This window comes from Pagrus pagrus (genome assembly GCF_965226575.1).
Source record: "Pagrus pagrus genome assembly, chromosome: 20".
NCBI lineage: Eukaryota > Metazoa > Chordata > Actinopteri > Spariformes > Sparidae > Pagrus > Pagrus pagrus.
Window position 1 is genome coordinate 6,595,773 of NC_140207.1, and position 27,356 is coordinate 6,623,128.

The 27,356-nt window shown below is 41.3% G+C and overlaps 2 protein-coding genes across 5 annotated transcripts in view; both read left to right on the forward strand.

Moving 5' to 3' along the window:
• The window catches only part of myo3a (myosin IIIA), a 60,185-nt gene extending 58,871 nt beyond the window's left edge, over positions 1-1,314 (forward strand). For all 4 annotated transcript variants that reach the window (XM_084340573.1, XM_084340574.1, XM_084340575.1 and 1 more), the window contains one exon: positions 621-1,314. In XM_084340573.1, the coding sequence (XP_084196699.1) occupies positions 621-735 (115 nt within the window). In that variant the 3' untranslated portion in view covers positions 736-1,314. The remainder of the gene's footprint in view (positions 1-620) is intronic.
• Positions 1,315-3,664: 2,350 nt separating this feature from the next.
• Positions 3,665-22,983, forward strand: gad2 (glutamate decarboxylase 2). Its single transcript, XM_084340874.1, has 16 exons — positions 3,665-4,382; positions 4,664-4,726; positions 4,874-5,020; positions 5,687-5,920; positions 8,525-8,615; positions 10,387-10,499; positions 11,022-11,137; positions 11,512-11,591; positions 12,053-12,107; positions 12,193-12,309; positions 13,709-13,773; positions 13,869-13,947; positions 14,043-14,192; positions 14,351-14,458; positions 16,051-16,140; positions 18,893-22,983. The coding sequence occupies exons 1-16, from the start codon at positions 4,307-4,309 to the stop codon at positions 19,064-19,066; spliced, it is 1,758 nt and encodes a 585-aa protein (XP_084197000.1). The 5' UTR covers positions 3,665-4,306; the 3' UTR covers positions 19,067-22,983.
• The last annotated feature ends 4,373 nt before the right edge of the window (positions 22,984-27,356 follow it).

Here is a 27,356-nt window from a genome sequence, read left to right on the forward strand (position 1 = left end):
TCTGCAGGAACACTGTGCTAAAGTTAACATTTGACTGGAAATTACAGTTGTTTGGGTTCCTACACTGATTTAAAAGGCTGCTCTGCTCTGTGATGCCAAACACTGTTAAAAGCAAGCGTTTTGATGCATTTAGGTGACAGCATGAACTGAGATACCCCCATAAAAACCAGTTAACATCACAGAAAATTAATTTGCTTGCCTGATTTCAAAATATTAATTGAGGACGCCGTGGAATTAAAGCCTGCAGATGGAGTACACAACCCAGCTGCTCAGTGCTGGATACAGGGTTTAAAGCAGCTCATACATCCTGAGAGTGTGGTGCTTCTGTTTTTCTACAAATGCAACCCCTGCAATTCGCATTCAGGTTGGTCAGTGGACAGATGTTGACAAATCCACGCACAGATTTCATCTGTTTTCCAGTCTCTGCCTCGCCGTCGCCTCAGACTGCCCACGCTCGTGATAAATGAACCCCGAAGATGATAAACAATATGAAATATTTCTCCTCGACGAGAATCGTTTCATCTCCTTCCTCCCGCTGTTTTTTTTTTTTTTTTTGCCTTTCTCTCGTTCTGTTTCTTCTGTCTTTGTGCTGAACGCGTTCCCTCCTGTGTTGTCGACAGGCGCTCTGTTCCCAGGATGGCCTCCACAGAGAGCCACGGCGACGACAACCCGTACGACTTCAGACATCTGCTGAGGAAGACCTCGCAGAGACGGAAGCTCATCAAACACTACTGAGCACAGGACTGAACTTGTGGGTGATTAATCTGAAGCACGAGACGCGCTGTGTGGCAGTGTATCGTGCTGTATGATGTATGAGGTTTTGATTTATCACGTCTTTGTCGAAAACCTCCGAAACAGTTTAGTTACAGAAGTGAAAAGCACCGACTGCACTGATTAAAAGTCACCGGTCTCAAGTATCTAAACGCAGCATCGACAGGATGAAGGTAAATGTAAATAGCAAAACGCTCCACACGTAAAAACTCGCTGTAAATGAATGTTTTATTTATGTCATTTTTAAACTAGACATCACTGCTGCTACTTTTGCTGCTAATTTCGTTTCCCTCTAAAACTGTGTGTCAAACATTGTGCGTGAGGTCGTCTCTGTCCGTTTAAACACCGTAGTAGAGCTGTGTAAAGTACGCGTAGATCATGTAAATACAAAATAAGCCATGCTCTTACACTTGAATACTTTGCATTTCATTTTGAAGGACGCATCTTTGGAAAATCAAGTCATGTTGTAAGAAATGTACATTCTCTCTCCTCTGCTGTAATGTCTGTTTTGTTCATTTAAACATAAAATATATCAAAGTCCTGTTTGATGTTTCCTTCATCCTTTCAATGCTTCATTTCGACTGAAACACTGAACTCTCTGTGATCAAAAAGGTCCAAGATATCAGAAGCAGCTGCGTCATGTCAATATCAAACCAGCTGCTGTGGATTTTTCTTCTTTCCCACGTTGCTTCGAGCATTTCTTTGAGATTCAACCTCTGACATTTACGTAACATTTTACAGAAGAGAAACCCCCACGGGAAATGTTAGTGAATTCCCAACTACATGCCGAGTGCACACAGTGGAAATACAACTACGTACAGACCACAAAAGAAATCCAGACAAAACACAGACGGCGAGGGAGGAATGTCAGGAACCCTGCGGAGGATGAGCAGATGTAGACAGCGGTCGGATCAGATAGAAGGAGGGAATGAGGTTGATGTTTTTACAGTTAAAGGAGCTGCGATCTCCTTAAGTCTTAAAGTATGTTCACCCCTTTTCTTCCTGAGAGTTCACTGTCATGCCTGTAGGTAAATATTAGCCTAAGCTAACACTAGTGGCCAGTTAGCTCAGCTTAGAATGAGTAGTCTACTGGAAACATGGTGAACAGTTGAAGAAGTAAGAAAAACTGTAAATTAACATGTTATACTCTGTTGGTTTAGTCCATGCAAAATATTAAAGCAGGCTAGTTGTTGTATATATGATGTTGTTATAGCTACACCATTCAAACAATCTGAAAAACTTTATTAATTGATTCTTTTCAACACATTTCCCTGAATCTTCAGTAAAACTAGCGAACAATAAATCACACTAAGGCCTCTATAGTGAACCACCATGCTGTGGGCCTAAAAAAGTACCCAGCAGTCATAGTAAAAGTAAAGATATTGTTGTAAAATGTTACTTTGGTAAAAGTGAAAGTCACCCTACAAATAGTTCTTGAGTAAAAGTCTTGAAGTATCTGATATTAAATGTACTGAAGTATCCAAAGTACTGTAAGTAGGGAAGAATGGAAATACTCAGGTGCAAGTACAAGTAGCTCTAAACTGTACTTAAGTAAGCTGCAGTACTTGAGTAAATGTACTTAGTTATATTCCATCACTGAGGACCACAGACTTACAGTCACTCCACACACACATATTAAAGTATCATGGCTTTGCTGAAGACTTCAGTTCATTTCGATCAGTCTTGTTTTGGCTTTAAACGGTTTCTGCTGCTGATTCAGAGCAGATGTGACTCAGGCGGGTTTTCAGGCCCGCAGGGTCCGTTTGGTTCCTCGTTCACGGATAAACAATAAGAGAAGAGCGCAGGTCAGGATGACAGCGTGTGATTGATCATGTACTTTAAATTGGATAATGTGTTGGAATGAGGCGATGATACTTAGATATCCAAATTTCTACCAACCAGCAACCGAGATTCTTAATTAGCAAATCTTAAGGTTGAATTTTATTTCACGATGACACAACACTGGATATAAACCAGGCTTTTTCTCGATACTTTAAGGGAGAACGTCGTGGATAATCCTGATATTTATACGCGTAAAAAGACCCAAATGCGCAATGGTTCACCAAAAAAAAATTACTCGCCTTGAAAAGTACAGCGAGAGAACAAGTAACGAGTAACAGCCTCAATACTTTTGGAGCAGAGAGGTTATTATTTATCCAAAATCTACAAACCAGAGCCCATACAGAGCCATAATTAGTTAATATGAGGGTTCACACAGGACTGTTTTATTTTATAAAGACATAACTTTGGATATCAATCACAATTTTCTAAACACTTAAGGTAAAGAATGTCCTGGGAATCCTATTTAGTTGTGCCAAAATGCGCAATTACGCAACAAAGAAGGACCTGAGGGAACTATTGGCCTGTAAGAAAACAAGTAACGAGTAATAGCCCAAATACTTTTGGAGTAACGAGTCCCAGCACGTAGAGGAGAAAAGAGGAATCGTGCACACTTTTTTCTAGTTATTTTTTCTTTTCTTTTTTTTAACCTTATTTATCCAAAATGTACAAACCAGCTCTGGATGGGCATCCAGAGTCGTAATCAGTGAACACGAGGGTTCACACAGGACTGAATCGTTTAATTTTATTTTAAGTTGACAAAACATTTGTTTGTCTCAATATTCATGCTAAAGAAAGTCTTTACATGTGCCAAAATGCGCAATTACGCAACAAAAACGGAGCTCACCTTGAAAACTACAGTAAGAAAACAAGTAACGAGTAATAGCCTAAATACTTTCGGAGTAACGAGCCTCAGCACTAAGAGCAGAGAGGAGGGACTAGTTCGCACTTCGTGTATTTGAAGCCCCGCTGCTTCCTCCGGCGGAGGCGGGCAATTAGAGCCTCCGGTCTCCGAGAAATAGACCCACGATTGCGGGGCAGATGAATCAGTTGGCATTCAGTGTGTGTGTGCGTGTGTGTGTGTATGGAGGGCGAGTTGAGCACGCGGGGGGGGACCAAGTGTCGGGGATGTATGGAGTCACGACGCACGACGCAACGCAGTTCGTCATGACTTGAAGTGAATCACGATGGGATTTCTGTAGTGACGTGAAATTTAGGTTAGATGCAATTAGGCATGGCTTCTGCGCTGCGTATTTACCAGCAGCTGGAGCTTTTAGCTGCTTACTGAAACCTTTTTGTTCCCGCCTGTCCATTGTGCTCTATTTTGATTCCTCCATCCAAAGCAGCCGAACTTCCTCTTGCACTATCCATCCCCCCGCGAAGTGAGGAGCGTCGCTGGCCGCTGAAGTCACAGTCAAGTCAAGTGTTTGCGGATTTTCTGCGTGGAAGACGGACGCCGCACCTGTGGACGCCTGCAGAAACACCGCCGCGGACGCCTTTTTGCGCTTTTTTTCCCTCCTCTCCAGACGCTTTCTTTTCGCCCCCGCAGCATAACGCGTGTGTCGGATGCACGACTGGATTGTGAGCAGGCAGCGGACAGGTCTGGTCAGATTCAGCACCACATCAGCTGTGAACAGCTCCGGGTCGACGCGTGTGGATGGGCTCTGTCTCCTGCAGCTCCTAACTACCGGCGACAATGGCATCACAGGGTTTCTGGTCTCTTGGCGGAGATAATGCGGGGGCCAACACCGGGAGTCAGAGCCCCAGTACGCGTGAGTGGCTTTTTTAGTCTTCCAGAGGAAAAAAAAATAATAATAAGACCCCTCTGAAGGACTAATTCCAGTGCATTGTCTCATTCCAGTGCGCTGGATTTGGCCTGCTGTGTTTATAGTCGACACATCTGCTTTTACATCTTTTGCTTTTGTCTTGTTTTCCTGCAGGATTGCGAGGATGTTCGGCGTGTTTTTTTTATTACAACTTGCATGGCGCTTCAGCTCCTATCTTAAAGTTGGACGCTGCTCATCCTCATTTTGATTTATCTCCTCTCTTCCAGCCAGGGCTTGGTGCCAAGCGGCGGCCCAGAAATTCTCCGGAGGAATTGGATCGAAATTATGTGGTATGTCGCTCCTCACAGGGAGAGGGATGGGGTGCGATGGGATGGGGTGGGGTTGGGTTAGGACGTGCGTTTCCCCCCCTCATCATTATTTGTCGCCAGAGTCTTAGAAAAATATCTCACTCTCGCTGTTTTGTGGTTCGCCCAAAGCGCTGCTCAATGTCGGGGAAGTGGAGAAACCCGCCGATCCGGCCGCCAAGCAGCCGCCACAGACAGAAGCTGCAGGCACCTGCGGCTGCAACAAATCCTGCAACTGCACCAAAGGAGCTGTGGTCTTCTCCGACCTCTATTCAACAGGTACAAGAGCAAACGGATCTCTAACACCCCTGATCTGTCTGAGCTTGGCCTTGCAACGCGTTGTGGTGATTTATTTTTGCGTAAAAGTGCCATAAAACCAGCTATTTTTATACCAAGTGCAGACATTGTTCTTTTAAAATGAAATAAAAACAGCAAACATATGAATTTAGTGCATTTAACATTTTATAAATCGACTTTTTATTCAATAATCTTCATTTAAATGTCATTTTTATCGTAATGAGAGGTGACCCGCTTTATTCTTTGTTCCCAGCGTCCATAAAATACAGGGTGTACGTGGAAAACCAAAAGGAAACAAATGACAGAACATGTGCCATTTTGGATCAAATACATCCTTATACATATACATTTAATATCTATAATTCTCACTGAGTTATGTTGGACATTTTTTGCAGTGTGTGACTCTTTGTGGAGAGGTCACCTTCAGCACAATCTGAGGTTTTGGGGTGTTGAGCATCGCAGAAATCCAGAATTTCCACCAGTTTTTACACCTTTAAAATCATTAAAATATATCCTGTTTTATTTGTTGGCCTAAAGGATAATTTCACAATAAAATCCAGACTTTTATGCATCTTTATGTTGCATGAAAACACCTTTTTTTCTCCTGCTCCCAGACACATAGATCACAAAATGTCCCCTCTCTTACAGACCTGTTACCCGCCATGGACGGCGACACCAAAACAATGACCTTCCTGCAGGAAGTTGTGGATATTTTAATGGCCTACATCGTGGAGTCTTTCGACCGGGAAACGAAAGTTATTGATTTTCATTATCCAAACGAGCTGCTTCAGATGAACAACTGGGAGCTGCAGGACGAGCCGGCCACCCTGGATGATATCTTGATCAGCTGTCGTGCGACGCTCAAGTACGCCATCAAGACAGGTAGGCCTCGGTCTGATACTGACTGCCTGATAGATAAATACAGCTCTGACTTAAATCTGGCCTTTTATATGTTTAAGTTAAATCAGTTTGGCAAATATTAAATCAATTTTTGCATATATATGGGCCTAATTTCAGGCCTGATTTATGTTAAATATGTCGAAATCACAATTTAAAATGATTATGTTCCTAAAATAAACACACATTATAAATTATTTTAAAAGGAAAAGCCACAGACACAGTGCTAATCCTAGATTATAACACAAAAAGATCCTTAAATACGAAACTGATGATAAAATCTACAAGAAACTGTTAAAATGGTACAAAATCAGCATTAGAAAATATTTTTAATTGAATGTACTGATGTTTTTATTGACAGATATTCTACAAAAAAATATGTCCAAGATAGAAAAAGGAAAAAAAAGGAGGGGAAAGGGATAAAACCAGACAACAATGATGAATAGATAAAGAAAGAAATTGTGTCTATAAAAAAAAAATCAACCTGGAAGTTGTCCTCCTTTTTTCTCCTCCTGTCCACCAGACCGATAAATGCAGTGACGCAGTAAATCTGGTTCACCAAGTAGGAGATAATAGGCTAATAACAGCGTTCACTGCAGGCCACAGCCATTACTCACTGCTGACTGACACACTCACGAGGACGATTACAGCAACAATACACACAGAAATATAATACAAATATATTTTTAAAGATTCCTTCTTCATATTTTACTTTAATTCCTGTAATTCACATTTATAAACAGTTTAAAGTGCATGATGCATGAGACACTTACTGTTACATGTGTTAGCAGATATAAGGAGATTTCTAACAGTTAATTAATGCATCATATATTTAACTTCTCCTATAAAGATTTGCTTTATTTTATTATACATTACATACTTTGTATTATGCATTATACATCCCACTTACTCCTTTAAATGTAATGTAACTCTTTTACTTTCTGGTACTTTTGGATTACCTCAATACAAAACATAACCAAATAAAGACAAAAGAAGAGAAATGTCAATAAAATGACTTTTATTTAATCTAAATAAGGAGTGTGTATTGTCATGTGTGCGCATGTGCATGGTTACAAACTATCATGTCGTGTTTTTATTTTAAAATTGTAATCCTGTAAGTAATCCCCTTTTTTACACCTGTATTTTAATGACATCTTTTATTCTGTAATTTTACCGGAAGAGAGAGTAGAAGCCACGCCCCTTCCGGTTTCCGTCATGGGACGTTATTTCGGAAATAAGAAATTGTACCTTATTCAATGGGGAGAGAAGAAAAAACATTTTTAATTTAACATACGATGTTAGTGAATTAAAAAGATATTTTTTCATGTTAATTAAGTCGCAGTTTGTCTTAAAGATTTTTTTAAAAATCATCTAGTTGGCATGTAACCGCTCAGTCTCGCGCAACATACGTCACCGACAACATGGCCGCCAACTCGGCAGAGGAAAGGTACAGAAAAAGATTAAAATCACAACAAATGTGTTCATATTGACAACTGTAGTCATGTGAAAGGTTAGTTTGTCAGTTTTGTGATCAAGCTAATATACAGGAGCAGCTCTGAAATGTTAATGTGACGGGTTTTGACGAGACGACGTCACTAACGCGACTGTTGGCTGTGTAGACTTTTTAATTACGTATTTTCACAGTCTGATATTTAATTAGTTTTATGACCAACTGCGACTTTATTGACTTGGAAAATTATCCTTTAAATTGACAAACATTATATGTGTGAGTCTGATGATTCAAGCGGGATATATATATTATTTATCTCTCGGTTCACTGCTGTGCTAGTTTTTCCGAAATACGTCCCATGAGGGAAACCGGAAGGGGCGTGGCTTCGGGTGACCTCACCTGTTTCACAATAACCTGATTAAGTAATCCCGTTACATGAGTCCGTTACTCCCCGAGCCTGATAATGGGAGAAGTAATTTGTATTTCTCTTTTTACTTTACAAATCCTATTTATTTATTTTCTGTTGATTTTAATAGCACCCACAATCCCTTTCTCCGCCATAGTTTGCCTCAGGTATTTCTTTTAATGTACATTATACAATTACCTTGAGAATAAATAACCTTATTTTACCAGAAACGCCTAGTTTTAGGTTTTATGTTGGTGCTTTTCCCCCTAACAAGCTGGTTCGTAACGGTAAATATTCATATACAGCTTTTAAATGCTAAATTGTGGTCAAGTGTTTGGCCTCTGTTGATAATATAAAATAAAAACATTATTCATCCAAATTGATCACAAATCACCTTTTTTAATGAAAGATTAAGTTTTTCTTGTTAATTTACTCATTTTCAAAGCTCTTTTGTGTGTGATTATTATAAAACAATGGATGAAAAGCTCAATTTGTGACTTCTACATTACCGATGCTCCACCACAACACTTTCATTATTTCTCAAGATGATTTTTAAACGTCTCCAACCTGCAATTAAAACATTGAGAAGATGACAGTTTCTGCGCCTCAAAACTCAAAACATAAAAAGCAGCACAGTATTTCAATTTCTCCTGACGCCTGATGGAGATAGCTGAACAGTTTATCTATCTCAACCCACCCTCTCATTTTTTTTCCTCTGCTCCTTTCCATTCAGCCCACCCCAGGTACTTCAATCAGCTCTCGACAGGATTAGACATGGTCGGACTGGCAGCCGATTGGCTAACATCCACTGCCAACACCAATATGTAAGTATGCGGCCATGTGCTTCATCATGATTTTAAATGGTGATAATGACAGTGAATTCCATTTCCGGTCCGTCCGTGTGCACTCTGCTCTGCGTCTGCTCCGGCTGATAGCAGCTCTTTTTTTTTTCACTCAATCACTGCAAATGAAAAGGGTGAAATGAAAGGCAGACCCCCCCCCCTTTACTCCCCTCTGCCTTTTATCCCTCCCCCTCACCTCCCATCCCCCCGGGGATTCAAGGGGAGAAAATTAGCTCTGAAATTAAATTCAGACTAATCTGAAGCTAATTTTGGTGCGTGTGTTTTTGGGGTGATAAAGTCTGCAAGAGTCAGCCGGCTTGGCGATTGTGAGACAGCGCAGAATAGGCCTACTGTTGACACTGCTGCTCATGTATTCATAGGAAAAAGGAGCAGGAGGTACATGCTGGAAATGTACGTTTTAGTGTAGCAAGGATGAGGAAAATGTGAGATGGAAAAAGAAATGTAAATCATCAGAAAACAGTAAATGCTCATGTGGATGTTGGTACATTTTGTTCAAAAGCATCACTGCACATTAAGATCTTAAAGTGAAGCCTGAGTGAAGCCTTTGTTTCATCTACATCTGCAGGAGTCACCTATTCCTATTTATATACAGCCAAACTGCTCTGAAAAAAACATAATAGGAGGCACATTTTGAACATTTACATTTTTGTGCTGCAAAGATGATAATAATGTGAGAATCCTGTGCAAAAGAAAGGGAAATGTTGGGAAAAAAGAAATGTAAATCATCAGAAAACAGTTAATGTTTATGTGGATGTTGGTACATTTTGTTCAAAAGCATCAGCACACAGCAAATATTCTACATCTTTATTTTTTTTCATTCAAGAATTTGAATTTCGTGTTTTATCCTCCTCTGCAAGAGCCGTCAAACTAAATACTGTACATCCTTAAAGAACCAAACTCCAGAGGAAAAATGGCCCTTTACCGGTTATTTTTGGTGATGAGCCATAGCACATTTTACCATGTTGGCCCTTGTGTAACGCCAGGTTCACCTATGTATGAGGTGGCTCCTGTCTTTGTGCTGCTGGAATATTTTGCATAAATTGTCAGAAAACAGTTAATTTTTACGTGAATGTTGGTACACTTTGTTCAACAGCATCACTCCAAATTAACATGTTAAAGTGAAGCCTGTAAAATCAGCAATAAGTCTGCATCTTCAGCACAAAAATAGTAAAAATCTTGTGTTTTTCTACATCTGCAAAAGCTGGTGATTTCAACGCAAAATGTGCCCTGAAACAGCCAAACTCCAGAGGAAAAAATGCCTGTTTACTGGCTATTTTTCAGTCATGGCACATTTTATGTATCCCACACCATGTAATGTCCCTTGTGCAACGCTAGTTTCACCTATGAGGTGCAGTAAAGATGATGAAAATGTGAGACTCCTGTACAACAGAAAGCAAAATAGTAGCCTATACTGTAAGATAAATAAATGTAAATCTTGAGAAAACAGTAAATTTTAAATGGATGCTGGTAGATTTTGTTTAAAAGCATCATTACAAATTAAAATCTTAAGGTGAAGACCGTAAAATCAACAATAATTCTACATCTTTAGTACAAAAATAATTGTTTCTTATCCTTGAAAAAAATATTTGTGTTTAACCAACCAACGATTTCATTTCGAAATACCTCCAAACTCCAGAGGAAAAAAATGTCCGTCTACTGGCTATTTTAGGTGATGAGTCATGGCACATTTTTGTGTAACCAGCACCATGTGATGTCCCTTGTGTAACGGCAGGTTCACCTATGAGGTGGCTCCTGTCTTCGTGCTGCTGGAATACGTCACTCTGAAGAAGATGAGGGAGATCATTGGCTGGGCAGACGGGCGAGGGGATGGCATTTTCTCTCCCGGTACGTGAGGCGACGGCGCCAAACCCAAACACCCCTCCGTCTTCACCGAAAATGGAACCGCCTGTGTGTGTGTGTGTGTGTGTGTGTGTGTGTGTGTGTGCGCGCGCTGTGTTGTAACGTGTCAATTTGCATTTTGATGATATAAATGGAACTCGTTTCAAAGCCAATTAGCATAAAATCATTTTCTTTTTTCCAGCTTGAGCCCCCTCCCTCCCCGTCGCCCTCCAATCTTTAATTTCTCACACGCATTTCTGCCTGACACATGACGAGGAGCGCTCATTGGACAATTTAATGACAAAGGCCGTGATTGGTTGTGACATTGTGTGGACAAGTGAGCTGTGATTCTTGGATGCTGTGTCATCCCTCGATACGCTCTTGATGCGCTGTAAACAAATTGTTGTTGTTGTGTTGTTATTTTCAACATGCACAGGCATTTTTAGAAGCCCTGCATCATCCCCATGAGACTTGCTAGTTGAGGCTGTGATGTGGACTGACACTGGTCTGACCCTGTCCGTCCTCTAGGTGGTGCTATTTCTAACATGTATGCCATGCTGCTGGCCCGCTTCAAGATGTTCCCTGAAGTGAAGGAGAAAGGAATGTCATCTGTTCCCAGACTGGTGGCCTTCACATCAGAACATGTAGGCGTTTGTGTCTTGATTCAGCTGCATGATCAATATATGTCTAATTGGATGAAAGATCTTCCTCTCCTGTGCAGGAATGATATAGCCGTGGTTCAGTGTGTGTATTTAAGTTCATCATTTTCATTTTCACACCACCAACGCTGATATAAAGCCGACATTATGTGTGTCAGACGCAGAAGGACACGAGGTGACGGCTGTGTCTGCCACCTCTTTCATCTTGAAAGGATGTTTGAAAGATGCTGTGTGGGAAGAAAAAGGCCATTAAATAACACACAAACCTTTCAGTAGACACATTTTATTATATATCTTTATCCTCCTGTATCAGACAGTTAAACATGTTCCCTCTTTTGTTTGTTTTTTTTACCTTTTAGAGCCATTTCTCAATCAAAAAAGGTGCAGCAGCTCTGGGCATCGGGACAGAGAGTGTGATCTGCATCAAAGTAGATGAAAGGTAAAGGCAGCCGCTCATTTCCCCTGTACAACTGAAACGTGACATGTTACAAGGTAGCAGAAAAAAAATTCCAGTGGTGGAATAGTTGCCTCGTACCAGCTAAAGTTCACAGCCATAAGGTTATAAAATTTAGATGACAGATTACATATTTCTGGAGCAGAACGTATTTTTTCTTTTCTTATTTCCTCTCCCATGATGAGATGGAAACCACCGGAACCAGAAACTATATAGAAAATAGTTAAAACTACCTTCACCTCAAGCAGCTACAGTTAACAGTTAATTACATATTGAATCATCAGTATATAATAATATATTAAATACAGGAGATATTATTATATTATACTACTTTTTTCACAGTCCTCCCCGATACCTGTAAACACACTTTAAGTTACCCTTTAATAAGGATCTTCAATGCAGGATTTTTGCAACCACAGCTACTAAATCTTGTTTTTCCTTCGCAGTGGTAAAATGATCCCAGCTGACCTTGAGAGGAGAATAGTGGAGGCCAAACAGAAGGTGCACATTAATAACACAGCTATAAATACTACATATAGATCCGTTTTCCTGTGCGTGAAATCATCCTTTGTTTGTGCCTTTGCAGGGCTTCGTTCCTTTCTTTGTCAGCGCCACAGCAGGAACAACAGTGTACGGAGCCTTTGACCCTCTCATCGCCATTTCTGACGTCTGCAAAAAGTACAACATCTGGATGCATGTGGATGTGAGTAACACAAAAGGACCTTTTTGTATGGACTCATAAATGTTATTACCCTAAAACCTCCGTGACGCAGCAGTATCGCTCCACTGTAAGGACTTTTACCGAAGGAATGCGTAGAAAACACGGAGCTCAGCAGTGAGTTTGACAAATCTATTATGTCTGTGTCGCCTCTAACTGCTTGCGGTTGACCCAGATAGGAGCCAGCCATTTCCTATCTAACACTGGGGATTAGAAAAACTGGAACAGAGGCTGTAAATCATCTTCTCCCCTGACTTTGCCATCATGGGCCCTCTCACTGAAGGCACTCTATCTATTAATGAAGGTGATTTAGTCCTGACAGGGGGACACCTCTATTAAGAGACATAAATGGCCTTATCTATCATTCCTCAACCGGCGAGAGATTGGAGAAAAACATCCAGCTTTTTGTGGATGCAGCTTCCTGTGAAAAAAACAAACATCACACAGAGTATGAATCAGGTTTTTGCAAAGCTGGTTTTCACATACATGGAATTTCTCCTGGTGTTATTATACATAACAATAACTATAGTAAGTAGAAAGGTGAAATGCAAGTACTGCAAGTCAAGAAACATAAATAGAAAATAGAGAATTGACAATTAGATATTAAAAATGTGTCCAATAATATGACTTTTATTGAAATGGAAGAGTTGTAGATTCTTATGCAGGAATTTGACCAGAGAATGTGCAAAAGATCACAAATGAAGTATAAAGAATATGTGCAATGATATTCAAAAGATGTTAATGTGGGGATGATAAGAGTTTAGGTCAGGCCTGTCCTGGACTTGATGATGAGGCAAAACCGTTGTTGTGAGGGGAGAAGCATCTCGTGGTCGCAATTGTGACAAAGCAAAAAGCATCCCTCTCACAATTTGTTCCTCAAAGGTTTAAAAAAAAAAAAAAGCTTCTGAAAAATGAAGGATTTCCACCATCATGCAAATCTGAAACAATTATTTGATTAATCGTTTGTTCTGTGAAATGTCAGAAAATATGCTGCTGAAAAATATCCATTTCAGTTTCTAAAGAAGCTGGAATCAGATGATGTTTGGATGTTTTGCTTGAAAAATGATTTAAACAATTAATTGATCATCAAAATAGTAAGCAATTATTTTTCTGTTTGTCGATTAATCTGATAATTAACGCATTGTTTTAGCTCTAGGCTAAAACATATTTTGGAAATTAAAAGATGACGTTTGTGCCGTTGAAAGAAAGTTTCACTGCAGTTGTATGGCGCATTTTTGAGGTGGGCAACGTGTCCTGACTAATGTCATATTAGTATTTAACAGTAGGGGTGGAATGATGAACCAGACAGGCAAATGTATCAGCTAGTACAGCTGAGTAAAATATGTTTAGTTGATGTGATTATCATGTGTGTGTTTCCTGTCAGGGTGCGTGGGGAGGAAGTCTCCTCATGTCCAGGAGACACAGGTGGAAGCTGGACGGAGTTGAGAGGTAAGTGATATTTTTGGGCTGATGAACACAAACTGACTAAGTGTTAGAAGTGTAGGAAGTTTTAAAGGATCGCCGGTTATATTTGTTCACTTCAGGGCCAACTCGGTAACATGGAACCCACACAAGATGATGTCGGTCCCTCTGCAGTGTTCAGCCCTGCTGGTCAGAGAGGAGGTAGGCCTCGTCCTATTCGACCAAACCTCACTCTCACATACTATGACTGGACCATTGCTGTTATGATTATTAACACTCTGGATGTGATTTCACAGGGTCTGATGCAGAACTGCAACCAGATGCACGCCTGCTACCTGTTCCAGCAGGACAAACACTACGACCTTTCCTACGACACCGGAGACAAAGCTCTGCAGTGTGGACGCCACGTGGACATCTTCAAGCTGTGGCTCATGTGGAGAGCCAAGGTAAAGAAACGCTAATTTTGGGCCTTATCTAATTTTCTAGCAGTAAAATATGATTTTTTCCTGCACACAGTTGCTTAAAAACCTTCAGTTGTACACTAATTACATAATATTCACTTGTCTTTGTACTGTGTCAAAACTAACAGCCTTTTCTTTAACAGGGCACCATTGGGTTCGAGGCTCAGATTGACAAGTGCTTGGAGCTATCAGAGTACCTCTACAACAAGATCAAAGACCGAGAAGGATACGAGATGGTCTTTGACGGCAAAGTATGTCCACATTTGACTTTCCCTCTCCACACAGATAATTCATCTGCAGCCACATAATCGGAGCAAAGTAGCCAGCATTAGTCCACACTGCTGCCTTTGCCTCAGTGTGTTCAGTATCATTATGGCTGACTTGATTGGCATGCTGTGTGCCCTCGCTTTGTGTTGGATGAATGCCATTTTTACCTCTAGCTGCCAGTATAATGTGCTGCTATTATGTCTAATGAATAGCATAACGGCCTGTAATTGCTCATGTGCATATGAATAGCATGGGGTCTGAAATATCCTCTACCGAGCAACAGCGCAAACCTACGTGTACGACGGGGTTATTAGGCTGAAAACTCTTTTATGAAAGGAGTGCTTGGACACAGGGTCATTCATAGTGAAAGCTCTTTAATGTTTCAAGCCTTATTGTTTTCCTGCCGAGCCACAAAAAGGCTAAGAGCATCATAACCCAGAGGGTGATGGGAGAAAGCCAAGTCCTCTGGGCATCGGCCCAGGTGTTCACTTGTCTGTGCCTCCCATTGAGCCATTACATCAGTCTGATGTTGAATATACTGCTGCCGAACCAGCCCCGGCTGTATAAATGAGGCTGGTGCGCATGGCTAGTCAGCTGTTGGTAATGAATGCTTTTCTACTCGCAGGCAGGCAGGCTGGCTGCTCCAGCGGGGATTCAGGTTCCCAAAAATTGAACTGTGTGGGGCTTTTAGATGGAGAAAGAGTATCTGAGGAGGAGGAATTTTACCTCTCTGCTGTCGGTGATGTCTAATGGATTTCCTTTTTGAGCTGAGCAGAATCTGTTCTGGCTCAGTGGAATGAATGGGCTCAGGTTGCTTTCAGCACTTTTTATTTTGACCTATCTGTAGGATTTCAGGCGGGAATGATTGGTAAATATGTGTGTTGTATATTGTAGAGCTCGACCCAGACTAGATCTTTGGAGCCGATTCTGATACTAATATTATAATAGAGGGTAAAAAAATGTCCAATTCCAACTTTAGTATGTACTGCAGCTGCTCTTGCAGAGTACATAATGTTGCATGCAGTATGCATACACTGGGACATACTACAGTACTTTCGTCAGGAGCTTTGACCCTCTTGCTCTTATATTGATACTTGCATGAGCCGTCATCTGTCAGTGAGCTGTCAAATGTTTGTGCTCTTTTGGCTTTGTTTATATTCGCGTGACACACCGTGACGTACAGTATGTGACGTATCGTCCGCTGTGCAGAGGATTGTGGGTCAGAATAGCTAGATAAGCATGCTGGCTTGCATGCTGCAAAGTGTTACCGGCTGTAGTAGGACATCCTGGTATCTTTGGCATACTGCATTTCACATACTTCATATTGGGACACACTAACTCTTTTTTCTGGCATCCTAAATAGTATGGTTCATTTTGTAGTGAATACAAAAAACAGAGACAGTGTTGGGGTTTATGAAACTACCACTCTGAAAAAACAGAAATAAAATAACCCAATCATATCAACAGGAAACATTCCAGCGATAGCCAGAAATGCCCTAAGCTTGCATGTCTTGCTTGCGCCTGACTCTGCTGGTTTATTCCTCTCATCTCTTGTCAACTCTGTGTGTTCCCGCAGCCTCAGCACACCAACGTCTGCTTCTGGTACCTCCCCCCTGGGATCCGCTACATGGAGGACAAAGAGGAGAGAAAGAAACACTTGCACAAGGTGGGTGAGCCGAGATAAGAAGCCCGACTATGATATCTACCAAAAAACACCTTTCACTGCACCTTTCATTTGCCCTACAAGCCTGTCATCCCTATCCAGCTTGACATATCACATGCCCCCCTCATTAGGGACAACATGGACATCAACTTATACTCAGGATAAAAAAAATATATATACTTTGCCATCCACATGAGGTAAACTGTGACAGGCTTAAAATAGGCTGTCACAGAGAGAGACTATCACGGACTGAGGCTATTCAGTTAGCTCAAGTGGCGGCCATTCAGAGGGTCCCACAGCAGCAGGGGCCTACTAATTGACTATTAGCACAAACAGATGGTGTACGTGCCAGCCATACAAAGAGCACTCCCCTCGCTCCTCTGCTGTAAAACCATCAGCCATAAATCGTTGCCATGTTTTATCATTACGCGTCAAATGCAGAGATTTCCTTTTGTTTTTCCAAAGTTTGATTGAAAAAGCACCGCGGACACGCCTCGCTGGAGCTGAGTGTTTGGCCAGCTCGCTCTTTTCCACGCACTCCGACACGAAGATTGAGGGATGATGTAATGTTGCCAGATTAGCTCGTTGAGGAAAGCGTCCAAACTGAAGGATTTCTCCCTCAATTTGCACCTAATGACTGGAAAATTGTCAAAAGACTGATTTGACGGAAATCTGCAGCAGCTGATTGATTATTTTACAGAAACTGACGGCAGGCCTGCCAACTGCAGCAGGACACCTGCAAGAGATTTAGAGGGAATGACTGATTATGTGATGAAAACTACAGTACTGACCAGACTGGTCTCCGTACTGTCAGAGCTGTGGTGGAAGCAGTACTTACAAAATACTCGCAAAATTGTCCCTTTAAAAGTGTTTAAAGATGGAGTCTTCTAGGTCCAGACTTTGTTTGTACATACTAGTATTTATAGCTAATATAAACATATGATCATGTAAAAAATATATATTTTGGGACCTCCTGTTAGTTTTATTGCAAAGGAACTATCAATTAAGTATATAAAGACCTTATGTAAATCCCAGGATAGTTTAGGGGAAACCATCTGCACTTGCTTGAGGAGTTTTTAAAGTCTGTTTAAATATTTTAAACTTAATCCCCCCCAGATTTATTAAACTTCTTACAAGATAATCTTTGACCTCGAGGGTACAGCAGATGAGTCACAGTTAACTTAAGTCCTCACTGCAGCAAACTGTCACCTCAAGTTAAACCTCCTGCGTATCCTTTAGTTGATTATGCTGCTCTATAAAGGCAAGACACAGTATCTACTTTCTTTCAGTTAGCGTACTGCACTCTGGTTTGTTAATCTGTGTGCTGTTGGGCTTTTCACCACACTTAGTTAGGGATTGATTTTCATCTATTTGTTATCTGTAAAAGGAAAATCTTAATTTTGATGAAATGAAATGTTGTTATTCAGTTTGTTTTCCAACATAATTAAATAAAGCGGCAGCTAAATCAATCAATGGTGAAGAAAAACAGATACATCTCATTTTTAGACTGTAGTGAGTTTAATATGATCTGGTGGTTAAGCTACTTTTAAATCACACACTCAAGTGGATCAAATACGCTTGATTCCTTTAAGCTACGGTCGGACTGTAGCCTAATCAGACTAAAGCCAATTTTCTCAAACAAACTAGTTAAAATGGACAAGAAGCTGAGAGAAGAAATGTTGCTAGAGGCTACTCGTCTGGGATCTATAGTAACGACTGTTTGGTAAAATATTCACCCTAAAAAGACGTAATATGAAAGCACTACATCCTTTCTTTTACAGATCAATAGCCCTAAAATGATACATCAGAGAGACATGCGTATATTGAAATGTTTGCCTCAGTAAAGTATCCTGATGTGTTGACTTCGGTCAAAACACGGAGTATGAGTTTCAAACTTGTAATTGGATCTGTCACAGCACAGAAAACACACCACCGTCAAGACACAAAATAAATGACTGTGACTGCGTTGCGCTCGGAGATAACCTCTCGACTGGGTGGCAGCAGTCAGAGCGCTGTGGTGAACCCGGCTGGTGTCAGATTTAGCTGTCAGACTGGAGGGAGATAACGGACCAGATGGACCGGGATCTGAGGAATCTGAGAAGGAAATGTGACGTGTTCAGTCGATGGAAAGAAAACAAAAATAAGGAAGCAAACAGATCCGATAACGGGCAGTTTTCCAGACTTATGAGTGCACGAGAGGAGACGATGGAGATGATTCCTCAACTTCAGTTATACCCACCAAACTTTTAACTTTTTGAGTACTTAATTGGAATTATATTATTATTGCAGAAAGCGTACTCACTTAACATATTCTCCTTACATCAATTAATTAGTGCCAACAAATGTATGCACCTCTGGCAGTTCAGTAATGAGAAAGCTAATGAGTAGACAACATATGAATTAGTCATCGGGCAAGGATGGATTTAAAAGCAGCACAGGGACAGATTTAAAGGAATAGTTTGACATTTTAAAAAATACACTTATTTGCTTTCTTGCCGAGATTTGGAAGAGAAGATCATACTGTATTTATTTAATATTAAGATGGAGTCAGCAACCGGTTAGCTTATCTTAGCATACAGAATGACACTTAAACATACGAGATCCAAGTTAGCAACTCAAATCCAGAGACACAGCTTCCCTTGGCTGATCTAATGTGTGATGTCGTACTCGCCTGCCCAAATGAACCAAAGCGACCGAATGATAGAAATTCATCCCACTCCTCTGAAACAGTCTCGATTCACTCTGTCTCTCTCAGGTGGCTCCAGTGATAAAGGCCAGGATGATGGAGTACGGCACAACCATGGTCAGCTACCAACCACAGGGAGACAAGGTCAACTTTTTCCGCATGGTGATCTCAAACCCGGCTGCTACCTTCGAGGACATCGACTTTCTTATCGAGGAGATTGAACGGCTCGGCCAGGATCTATAAGACTCGTCTCGTCGCCAATCCTCCTGTACTTTTCCCCCTTGACGGATGAATTGTTTGTCGTGAATGTACTGGTAAACTTTTTCTTTTCTCTCTCTTTCCTCCAAAGTCACATATTTAAGAGTATATTTGAGAAAAAAAAGATATACAGATATATCCATATATTATGTATTGTAGCTTTGCCGTGGACTAATTTGGTCCAAAGCCATGTAAAAGTGCTTCTGTCTGCCTTTTCCTATAGTGTAGTAGACCCCAGAGTAGTGTAAGTGATGTAACTTTATATGTCCTTCGGTGATATGAAATGCTTGTGCAATAGGTCGATGAGGAAGAGTTTATTTTTGAATCATTTTCTCATTTGCCGAGTATGTTGTTAAGTGCCAAAAGTGGTTGTGTTCTACTGTAACTTTACATTTTGAACTTCTGGTTTAAAACAAACGAAAAAAAAAGCACTTCACCTTACCTCAGCTTAATCAACTGCCTTTAACATCCACACATAGCTCTTCAAGCAGTGATTTTTTGGACAATATTCTCACGACTGGTGATGTATAGCAGAACCAGCACGTGTTGAATAAGTAACCCAACCACAACAGGCCATTAAAGGGGTTTGGAAATATGTAATAAACAAGGCGAGACAGTGTTCAGCACAAATACACAACAGTAAAGTCAGTTCAAAGCATTTATCGAGGCATGTTGGTCCATCACGCATCACCTCAGCCTTTGACAGTTTGCTCTGCAGTTTAATGTCGTTGCTTATTACGTCTAAGACTTTCTACTCTTTTTACACGCACACTTCTTTCTAGCGTATTTAAGGTGATAAAGGCTTGTTAAAATCCATTTTGTTTGACATGCTCATAGCAAAATTGGTACCATTTCCCAACCAGGCTGTATATTTAGCTGTGCTGAGTGTGCTTTACATGTTAGAATCTAAAATGAGAATAACCAACACTTCAGAGGTAACGTAAAGTTTTAATCCTTAAGATTTTGTTACTACTGCTGTTCTGAAGCCTCGAATTTGGCATTGTGGCTGCCACCATTTTGTTTTTTTGGAGCCAGAAGTGTCCGTATGTGGACAAGAGGGTGGAGCTGGCAAGGAAATCCTAATTATATCCGACTGGAAACCCAAAAACTGTGCCACATCCTAAAGAATATCCAGCTTTATTGTAATTTTTACTTAAAATGTGACCATAATTTATTGAAGAAGACTTGAAGCTACCAATTGAGACCATAAACACTAAAGCATAACACTTGTCTTGCTTTTTGGGGAACAACCTTGTGAATGAAGCCAGGCTGTTTCACCAACCGGGCACGTGTGCAGCTGCTAAGGGGCCCCAGACCCAGAGGGGCCACTAAAGCCCTGAATTCATTGCATTTCAATGGGTTTCGGTAATGAGATTAATTGCTAATTTGACCTACTAAAGAACAATATCAATGGGAGCTACATTGTTAGCTAATCGCGCGGTTAATCCAGTCATGATGGGAAAGACTTTTCACATGACCTGCAGTACCGACTGTGGCCACTGCTCCAACATCTCCGCTCACAACAGCCACATGAATGGAAATCTGAGAGCTGTATTATAAAAAAATGCCTGAAATCTTAAGGATTATGACTTTTAAAGATGTCAACCCCTCATCTACACTACCATAACGACCGACGCTATTTGTCAGCGGTGTTTTCGAATGAGCACTTAAAAGAAAGATGGAGGATCTTAAGAAACTGGGAACGAGGCAATAATGGTGTTTTTTGTCTGAATACAGGAACTTCGCCAGATTTGCAGCTACTGTATACCTGACATCACTTGCACTAAAATCGTTGAGTGGGGAGGAGCGTCCCTTAGCATTGCAACTGAGATTTCTTCTTTATTCATTCACAAGCAATAGTCGAGTATGGGTCCAAATCGAAATACCCTGCAAAAATATCAAAAGAGACGGTGAATTCACGTGTACAATAGTTAACGATAATCAAGTTTCCTACTACGCACAGTAGTTAGCAGATAAAATAAAAAAGATGCTTATCGTAGGCAGGCTAGTTGAAGGAATGTGAACCCTGGTCCAACGAGCAGCGGTTCTGTAGCATTTTCATTAGAACACGTTAGAAAAGCACAATTTGCTCAAACATGGTCGCTCAGTGTACAATCACTTTTGATCATAGATTGTAAATAGTATTTCAAGATGTCCTAAGTACATATCTTTGTGTATACATAAGTGTATATAAGACATATAACCAGAGACTATTTGTGAGGTAAAGTTATTCATATTTTCTCTAATCTCCGATATAGATTACCTGTATTTTCATCCTGTTCGTCCAAAAAAGGCTTTTTTCTCCTGTGTGTATGTGCGTATGTCAGATACTCGACTCGGTTTGTGACTCCTCTAGCTATTTCAAAGAAAACGTGTTTCAGGGACTGGCTTTAAAAAAGAAACGGGACCGGTGTCACCTTGAAAACGAGTCTTGCTCAGAGACTTCCGGCGTTTTGGATTTTAAATCGAATATGCAAAGCCATTTTGACTCTGAAGCACTGTGTTTTTTGTGCACAAGTGATACTTGACGGTATGTGCCAACGTGTACCTTAGTGTGTTTGTAACTGTGTTGCCTTAGTATAAATTTGCCAGTATTGTCTAGTTTTCCTTCCGAACGGGGAGGTCGTGCACTTTAGAGTATACACATGACCTAATAACGTGCAATGTCCAATGGTTGTTCATAAGTTGATGTTTAAAAAAAAAAAAAAAATGTACTCAAAAATGTAACTGAAGCTCTTTGGTCTGAATGTGTCATGAATCAAGGGCCTGCTGGAAATGAAAGCACTTAATTTATTATATTATAAAGCTTCTTGTTTGACTGTCCTACATCCCAACAGAGAATACTTTTGTAGGTTTATTGGTCCTGACTGGCGTTCACACTGTGACACAGACAACATCGGATTTATTACAGCGACAAAGGAATCTCACTGTGGTAGTCTCGGAAAGCCATTTTGTTTCTCTTGCTGCTGCTGCTGCTACTTGCTTCCTTTGCACGTGCATGCGATGCCTTGCCTATCCAGCTTGTTTGATATACAGTCTCCTATATACCTATTTATATATATATATACATATACATATATACAGTTTGTGTAGCTCCTGTAATTAGCTTTAGTGTCCGATGTATAGCCTAGCCTGTAGATTAGTGCACTGTCGCTCTAGCCTTTACATGTGATCTCTGTGTCTTGCGCTTCCTGTAAAAGTTTCTCCGTGCCGCAAGCATGCTAACCTCGCCTAGCATTGTAATCCTTCTCCGCGCTTGATCTGACTATCTCTATCCTCTGTCTTTCTCTTCCGCTTGAAGACTGTCGCAGCTCCGAACGTAGCCTATTATATCTATATATATGTGTGTAGTCCCACAGCATGTCTCTCTGAAAGCTTCTCTCTTGCTCTGCACCTGTAACGACCCTTCTTCTCTCTTTCTCTTCCGCTTCCTCTGGTAGCAGTGACGACGTAATCCTTCGCGCTTTCCTCTTAACGTTTCTCGGCTACCCGCTGTCGTTCTGTTTGTACGTCTGAGGCGGTATGTTGGCTCGTGTCATGGTGCCTGCAACGTCACCGTTTCCGATTTTTGTTTCACCAAGGCCCTTGACTCGATGGGATGTAAGGAGGAACAGAATTTAGATTTGATTGTCCAGACGCTTGTCTAATGCAAGTGTTGTCAGCCTTTAACACAGAAGTATAGAAGAAAATATAAACCCTGGTTTCTTGCTTACGGGCAATATGGTTTGTTTATGAGAACAATTAAAATCCCTAGTACTCAGAGTGCAGTTCATTTACTGAATATGGTGCCATTTTGAATCATATAACCTGCAAAACTGCTGTGCTAGCTTCTCTCAAACATTCATTTGTCCTGATCTATATGTTACTGTTGGGAAAATAGAAATAAATATTGTCAAAACAAAGATCATTGCAGTCGTCATTCTTCTTCCTTCATCCTCGCTCAGTAACGTTCGTTGTGCCTCATACAAAAGCACAGTGTTACGTGAACAGGAGAGTTTAAACTGTTACGTAAACTGGTGAGAAAGTCCTCGAACAGCAAAGTGGGACATGACAAGTGGCACTGCAAGGTAAGAGGGTATCAGTGATGTCGGTACAGCATTGTTCATGTTTATGTAATGTGTACGATTGTTTCAGTGCCTCTGAAATTATCAGATGATGCTCGACACAAAGCAGCACATCAGCAGAGAGACAGTTTGTCATTATGTCTACATCAAGGCTTCCAGCACTACATGCAATCACGTCATTCAGGAAACTCCGTAAATCGCAGAGAGCCAGAAAACATTTTCTCCATAAAATATAATCCACTTTTACCAAAATCAGTGATAGTTGGTGCGTAAAGCGTCACACACTGTGATCCTACCTGCTAAACAAAGTTACACAGCGCAGAAACAAGTGCTGGGGGTCAGAGTGGCAGAGAGGCCATTGACTGTACCATAAAAATGATTTTGAAGCTGTTATTTTAAGGTAACAGTTACATAATCACGCTTAAAGTAAATTCAATGACTTTTCAAGGATTTTCCAGGCCCAATTCCCTCAAATTTAAGGACCCAACACAGACACAGGCTTAACAGACGCTCACAGACAACAATATAGAAAAATATGAGAAGAAAATGCCTTCAAGCACTTTCAATGACCCATTTGTCTAATGTCCTGATTTTCCCCCACCCAAATTCACAACATTTCAGAGATTTCAAGGACCCGTGGCAGCCTTGCAAACAAAACAAAACTAATTAAACATGCACCATAAATTAGGAGCAGATCTGAACACAAAATGTCTGAAAGATAATAGAAAGATAATAATCACAGTTGATTCTCACGTCAGTCCAGTGAGGAAACATCACTGGCAGGTTGCTGACGTCTCTCTAGGTGGCACTGCTGCCCCACGCTTCAGTCATGAGGGAGCAGCAGGCCTCAGAATAGACATGTACTGCAAATGTGGCTGGAATTTTCTTGGCAAATAAATATTGTTTTCCGTTATTGTCTGAACGAGCTGTTATTTTTACAGATCCGTCTCAATCATCTCTGATTACAGCCTCCTTTTATGTCCAAACCAGAGACGAGAGGATGAAGCAAGTATGTGAAAGGTTCCCAGATGCTTCGCCTCGTCTTCCCCCTCTCCTGTGCACGAACGCACATACAGTAAATAAAATGGAAATGGGAATAATCGCCGTGTCTGACAAAGACTAGCGCCACAACCAGACACCTGAGAGTTACTGTATGTGTTTATTTAGGTGACATAAAGGTCCAGATAAGAAAGTGAGATATTTACAATATGTAGCAGTGATTTTAATAAAACATCTGGGGAGCACACTATCAGCTGGCTCTGAACGGAGCCGCTCAGAGGAAATGAATGGTTATTACATTACAAACATGACATGTAATCATTCAGTTAGTTAACTGTTTCCACACAGCAGTTTGAGACGAGGTCCAAGTTCGTTAAACGCAGTCACTGATTAATCTGGAACCCCACAGAGTCGAAGATGAAGAGGAAAATCTGCCTCACTGCTCGGCCTTCAAATCTGGTTGAAAACTGTACCTCATGTCCTTCCTTTCTTTGCTTGGTTACTAAATTAATGAGATGAGTCCGAGATAGTTCTTACAAACTTAGCTACAGCTACGACTAATGCAGCCTCATAAACCGATCCTTCATGACGGTTATAATGTTTAGTTTTACTTGAAAAGGGACTGATTCAACTTTATTGTCATTTTGGAGTAGTAGTTTTGCAGTGCTGCTGAATTTCAAAGTGTAAATGGGGTTGACACAAAATGGGAATGGTTCATCTTCAGGGGATGACGATCTGACCGGCAGGTTTTGATATTTGCTGCATACAAATAGAAATGTTGGCCTAAAGCTGGTACAAGAGGACAAGCGGGGGGGTTTCTAGAAACATGAGGATCCTTCCTCTGGGGACAATGAATCTCTCAACGGATTTCTCATTGTTTGCATCGGTTTCTTATTATTTTTCACTAGCTTTTAGTGCAAATTTGCCAGTTTTACCTAAGGGTGACATCTCACGGAGTATCCAAATTGGAAAGGGTTCATCGTCTGCATAAATATGATCCATAACTGAACAGATACACCTGTTAATATTTTAATTTTTCAAGCGAATAAGTCGAAATTATGGCATGACGGTGGCTCTAGAGGAAAGCTTTGGGGGTTGTCAAAAAAAATGTGGAGGTTTCATCTTTTGGGGATCACGAAAACACACAAAAAAACCTCTAATTCAGCCAGTATTTCCTTTAAAGATCACTTACCATCAACCACAGGGTTTTGGTTTCATGTCTGTTGTGCAAAACCATATTGAAGACATAACACACACAGACCCACCAAGCATCAGACACACAGGATGCACACATGTGGTCATTTTGCGAGATATCCTCCCTGACAGCCCACATGGGGAGGTTTTACGACCCACTGTTCTTGCTGCAGAGCCAAGCTGAGACAAAATGACATGTCAGCTCATCCTCCATTAATTATCATCAAGGAGTTACCTATGTGCACTCTCGACACCGCATTCTGGATCCTGGTGTCGGGAGACCAAATTAATTTCAATCAACCTTGACACGCTGCCTCCGCAGACTCTGCTGCGGTTATCTTCGTGACGGGGAAACTTCCACCGAGTGTAAATATTTTCATCTCTGGCTTAACAGACTGAAAATTAACTCAAGGAACAAGAAGAGTAATGACCGAATGACCAGGTCAGACATTTCTCAGAGATTCACCCAGCGAGGTTCCTTCCTCGACGCTCCCGAGTGAGCAGTTTATCACCGGCGTCACCTGGAAGATCTGCTCAGCGTTCGCGGCGGGCCGGGCCATGTGGAGCGCATCACGGTGCCTTGTAAAGTCCCGACGCTCTAATCCTACATGTTGATTACACGAAGAAGAAGAGGAAGAGCTGCGCTGTCCAAACACACCGGTTGCAGAAAGGAGAAGTGTAGCAAACATGTCGTAAAGTTTAAGACGAGGAAGATACTCTTCTCTCAAAACTCCGGCGGTGAGTTATGAGCGCAGCAACAGATGGTAAAATCAGGGTGGCTGGCTTGAGAAGAGGCTTACCAAAGCATTCTGACAGAAAGGCCAAAAGGATTCTCATGCTCCTATAAACGACTGAAGTCTTTCCTGAAAACAGACCGTGTGTCTGTGTGTGTGTGTGTGTGTGTGTGTGTGTGTGTAGGGCGCCTAAGCCGAGCCAGATGTTGGTGTCTGTTGGAATTGGTGGCGTTCACGTTTAGCTGAACTCTGCCTCTGCCCTAATGTCAGCCCAGAAGCTGGTAGGTCATCCGTCGGTGTTCGGTTTCACTCTGACACTGCCTCGGCGAGCACATGAAAGCCCGGTCACCTTAGGGGAGAGGCCGCATGCTTGGCTGACAGCAGAAGAAGTTGCAAAGGCACGTTTTTGTTTTTTTTTTCTCCCCAGCCCCCCACATGTTGTGTTATTTATCAGCTGTCCGGCCAGGAGTTTGCCTTGTGAGGATTTGGAGGTTTGGAGGTCAAAAGACATCTAAGTTGCTCTCATCAGTGTTTTTAAAGGAGCAGTGTGCAGGACGGAGGAGGAGAGTATAATATTCATTATTATGTTTTTATTAGTGTATGATCAACAGAAACTATGAATTGTTGTGCTTTTGTTACCTTAGATTGAGCCTTTTGTATCTACAGAGGGAGCAGGTCCTCTTCCAGGGAGTCCGCCATGTTTCTACAGTAGCCCAGAATGGACAAAAGATCACGTTTTGGCTGAAAATACCTGCTTTTGGTCCCTTCGTTCACATCATGACTTGTCACAAAGTCTCCTTAAAGACATCTGGTTTTGTCGCCACAAGATGTCCTGACTTTTTTTTAACAGAGAGCATCCTGGAAACATCATAAACTGGTATGGTTCATGCACGGCAGGTGATTAAAACCGCCCAGAACATCTCTGGTACCAGCTACAGAACATCAGTGATATTAGTGTCCGCACAGAGCCCGAAGGATATTTAAAGACGACCCACCCCAGCCACAGTCTGTTCACCCTGCTGCCATCTCACAAGAGATGCAGAAGACTCCTCCCTTCACTCTTTGAAATAGTTTGTTTTGTTATTGGTGTTTCTGTGATTTAGCATAAAGGGAATGTTTTGCAACCCTGGTGTTGTAAAATGATAAACACGGCCGCAGACTCAGCTGGAAATCGTCTCGAACGCCTTCTTAAAAATATCCAGTGGTTTCACACTTACAATGTTGAAACGCAGTCATGAACTGCGGTCACTGGCTTGGCAGCCTTCTCGCTCAACCCCACCACCA

What these genes read in the sequence shown, in the direction of transcription:
- gad2 (XM_084340874.1), top strand. Translation starts at nt 4,307, where the DNA reads ATGGCATCACAGGGTTTCTGGTCTCTTGGCGGAGATAATGCGGGGGCC. An exon ending in CTCCGACCTCTATTCAACAG is followed by an intron (nt 5,021 to 5,686) that starts GTACAAGAGCAA and finishes CCTCTCTTACAG; the next exon opens with ACCTGTTACCCGCCATGGAC. An exon ending in TAGTGGAGGCCAAACAGAAG is followed by an intron (nt 12,108 to 12,192) that starts GTGCACATTAAT and finishes GTGCCTTTGCAG; the next exon opens with GGCTTCGTTCCTTTCTTTGT.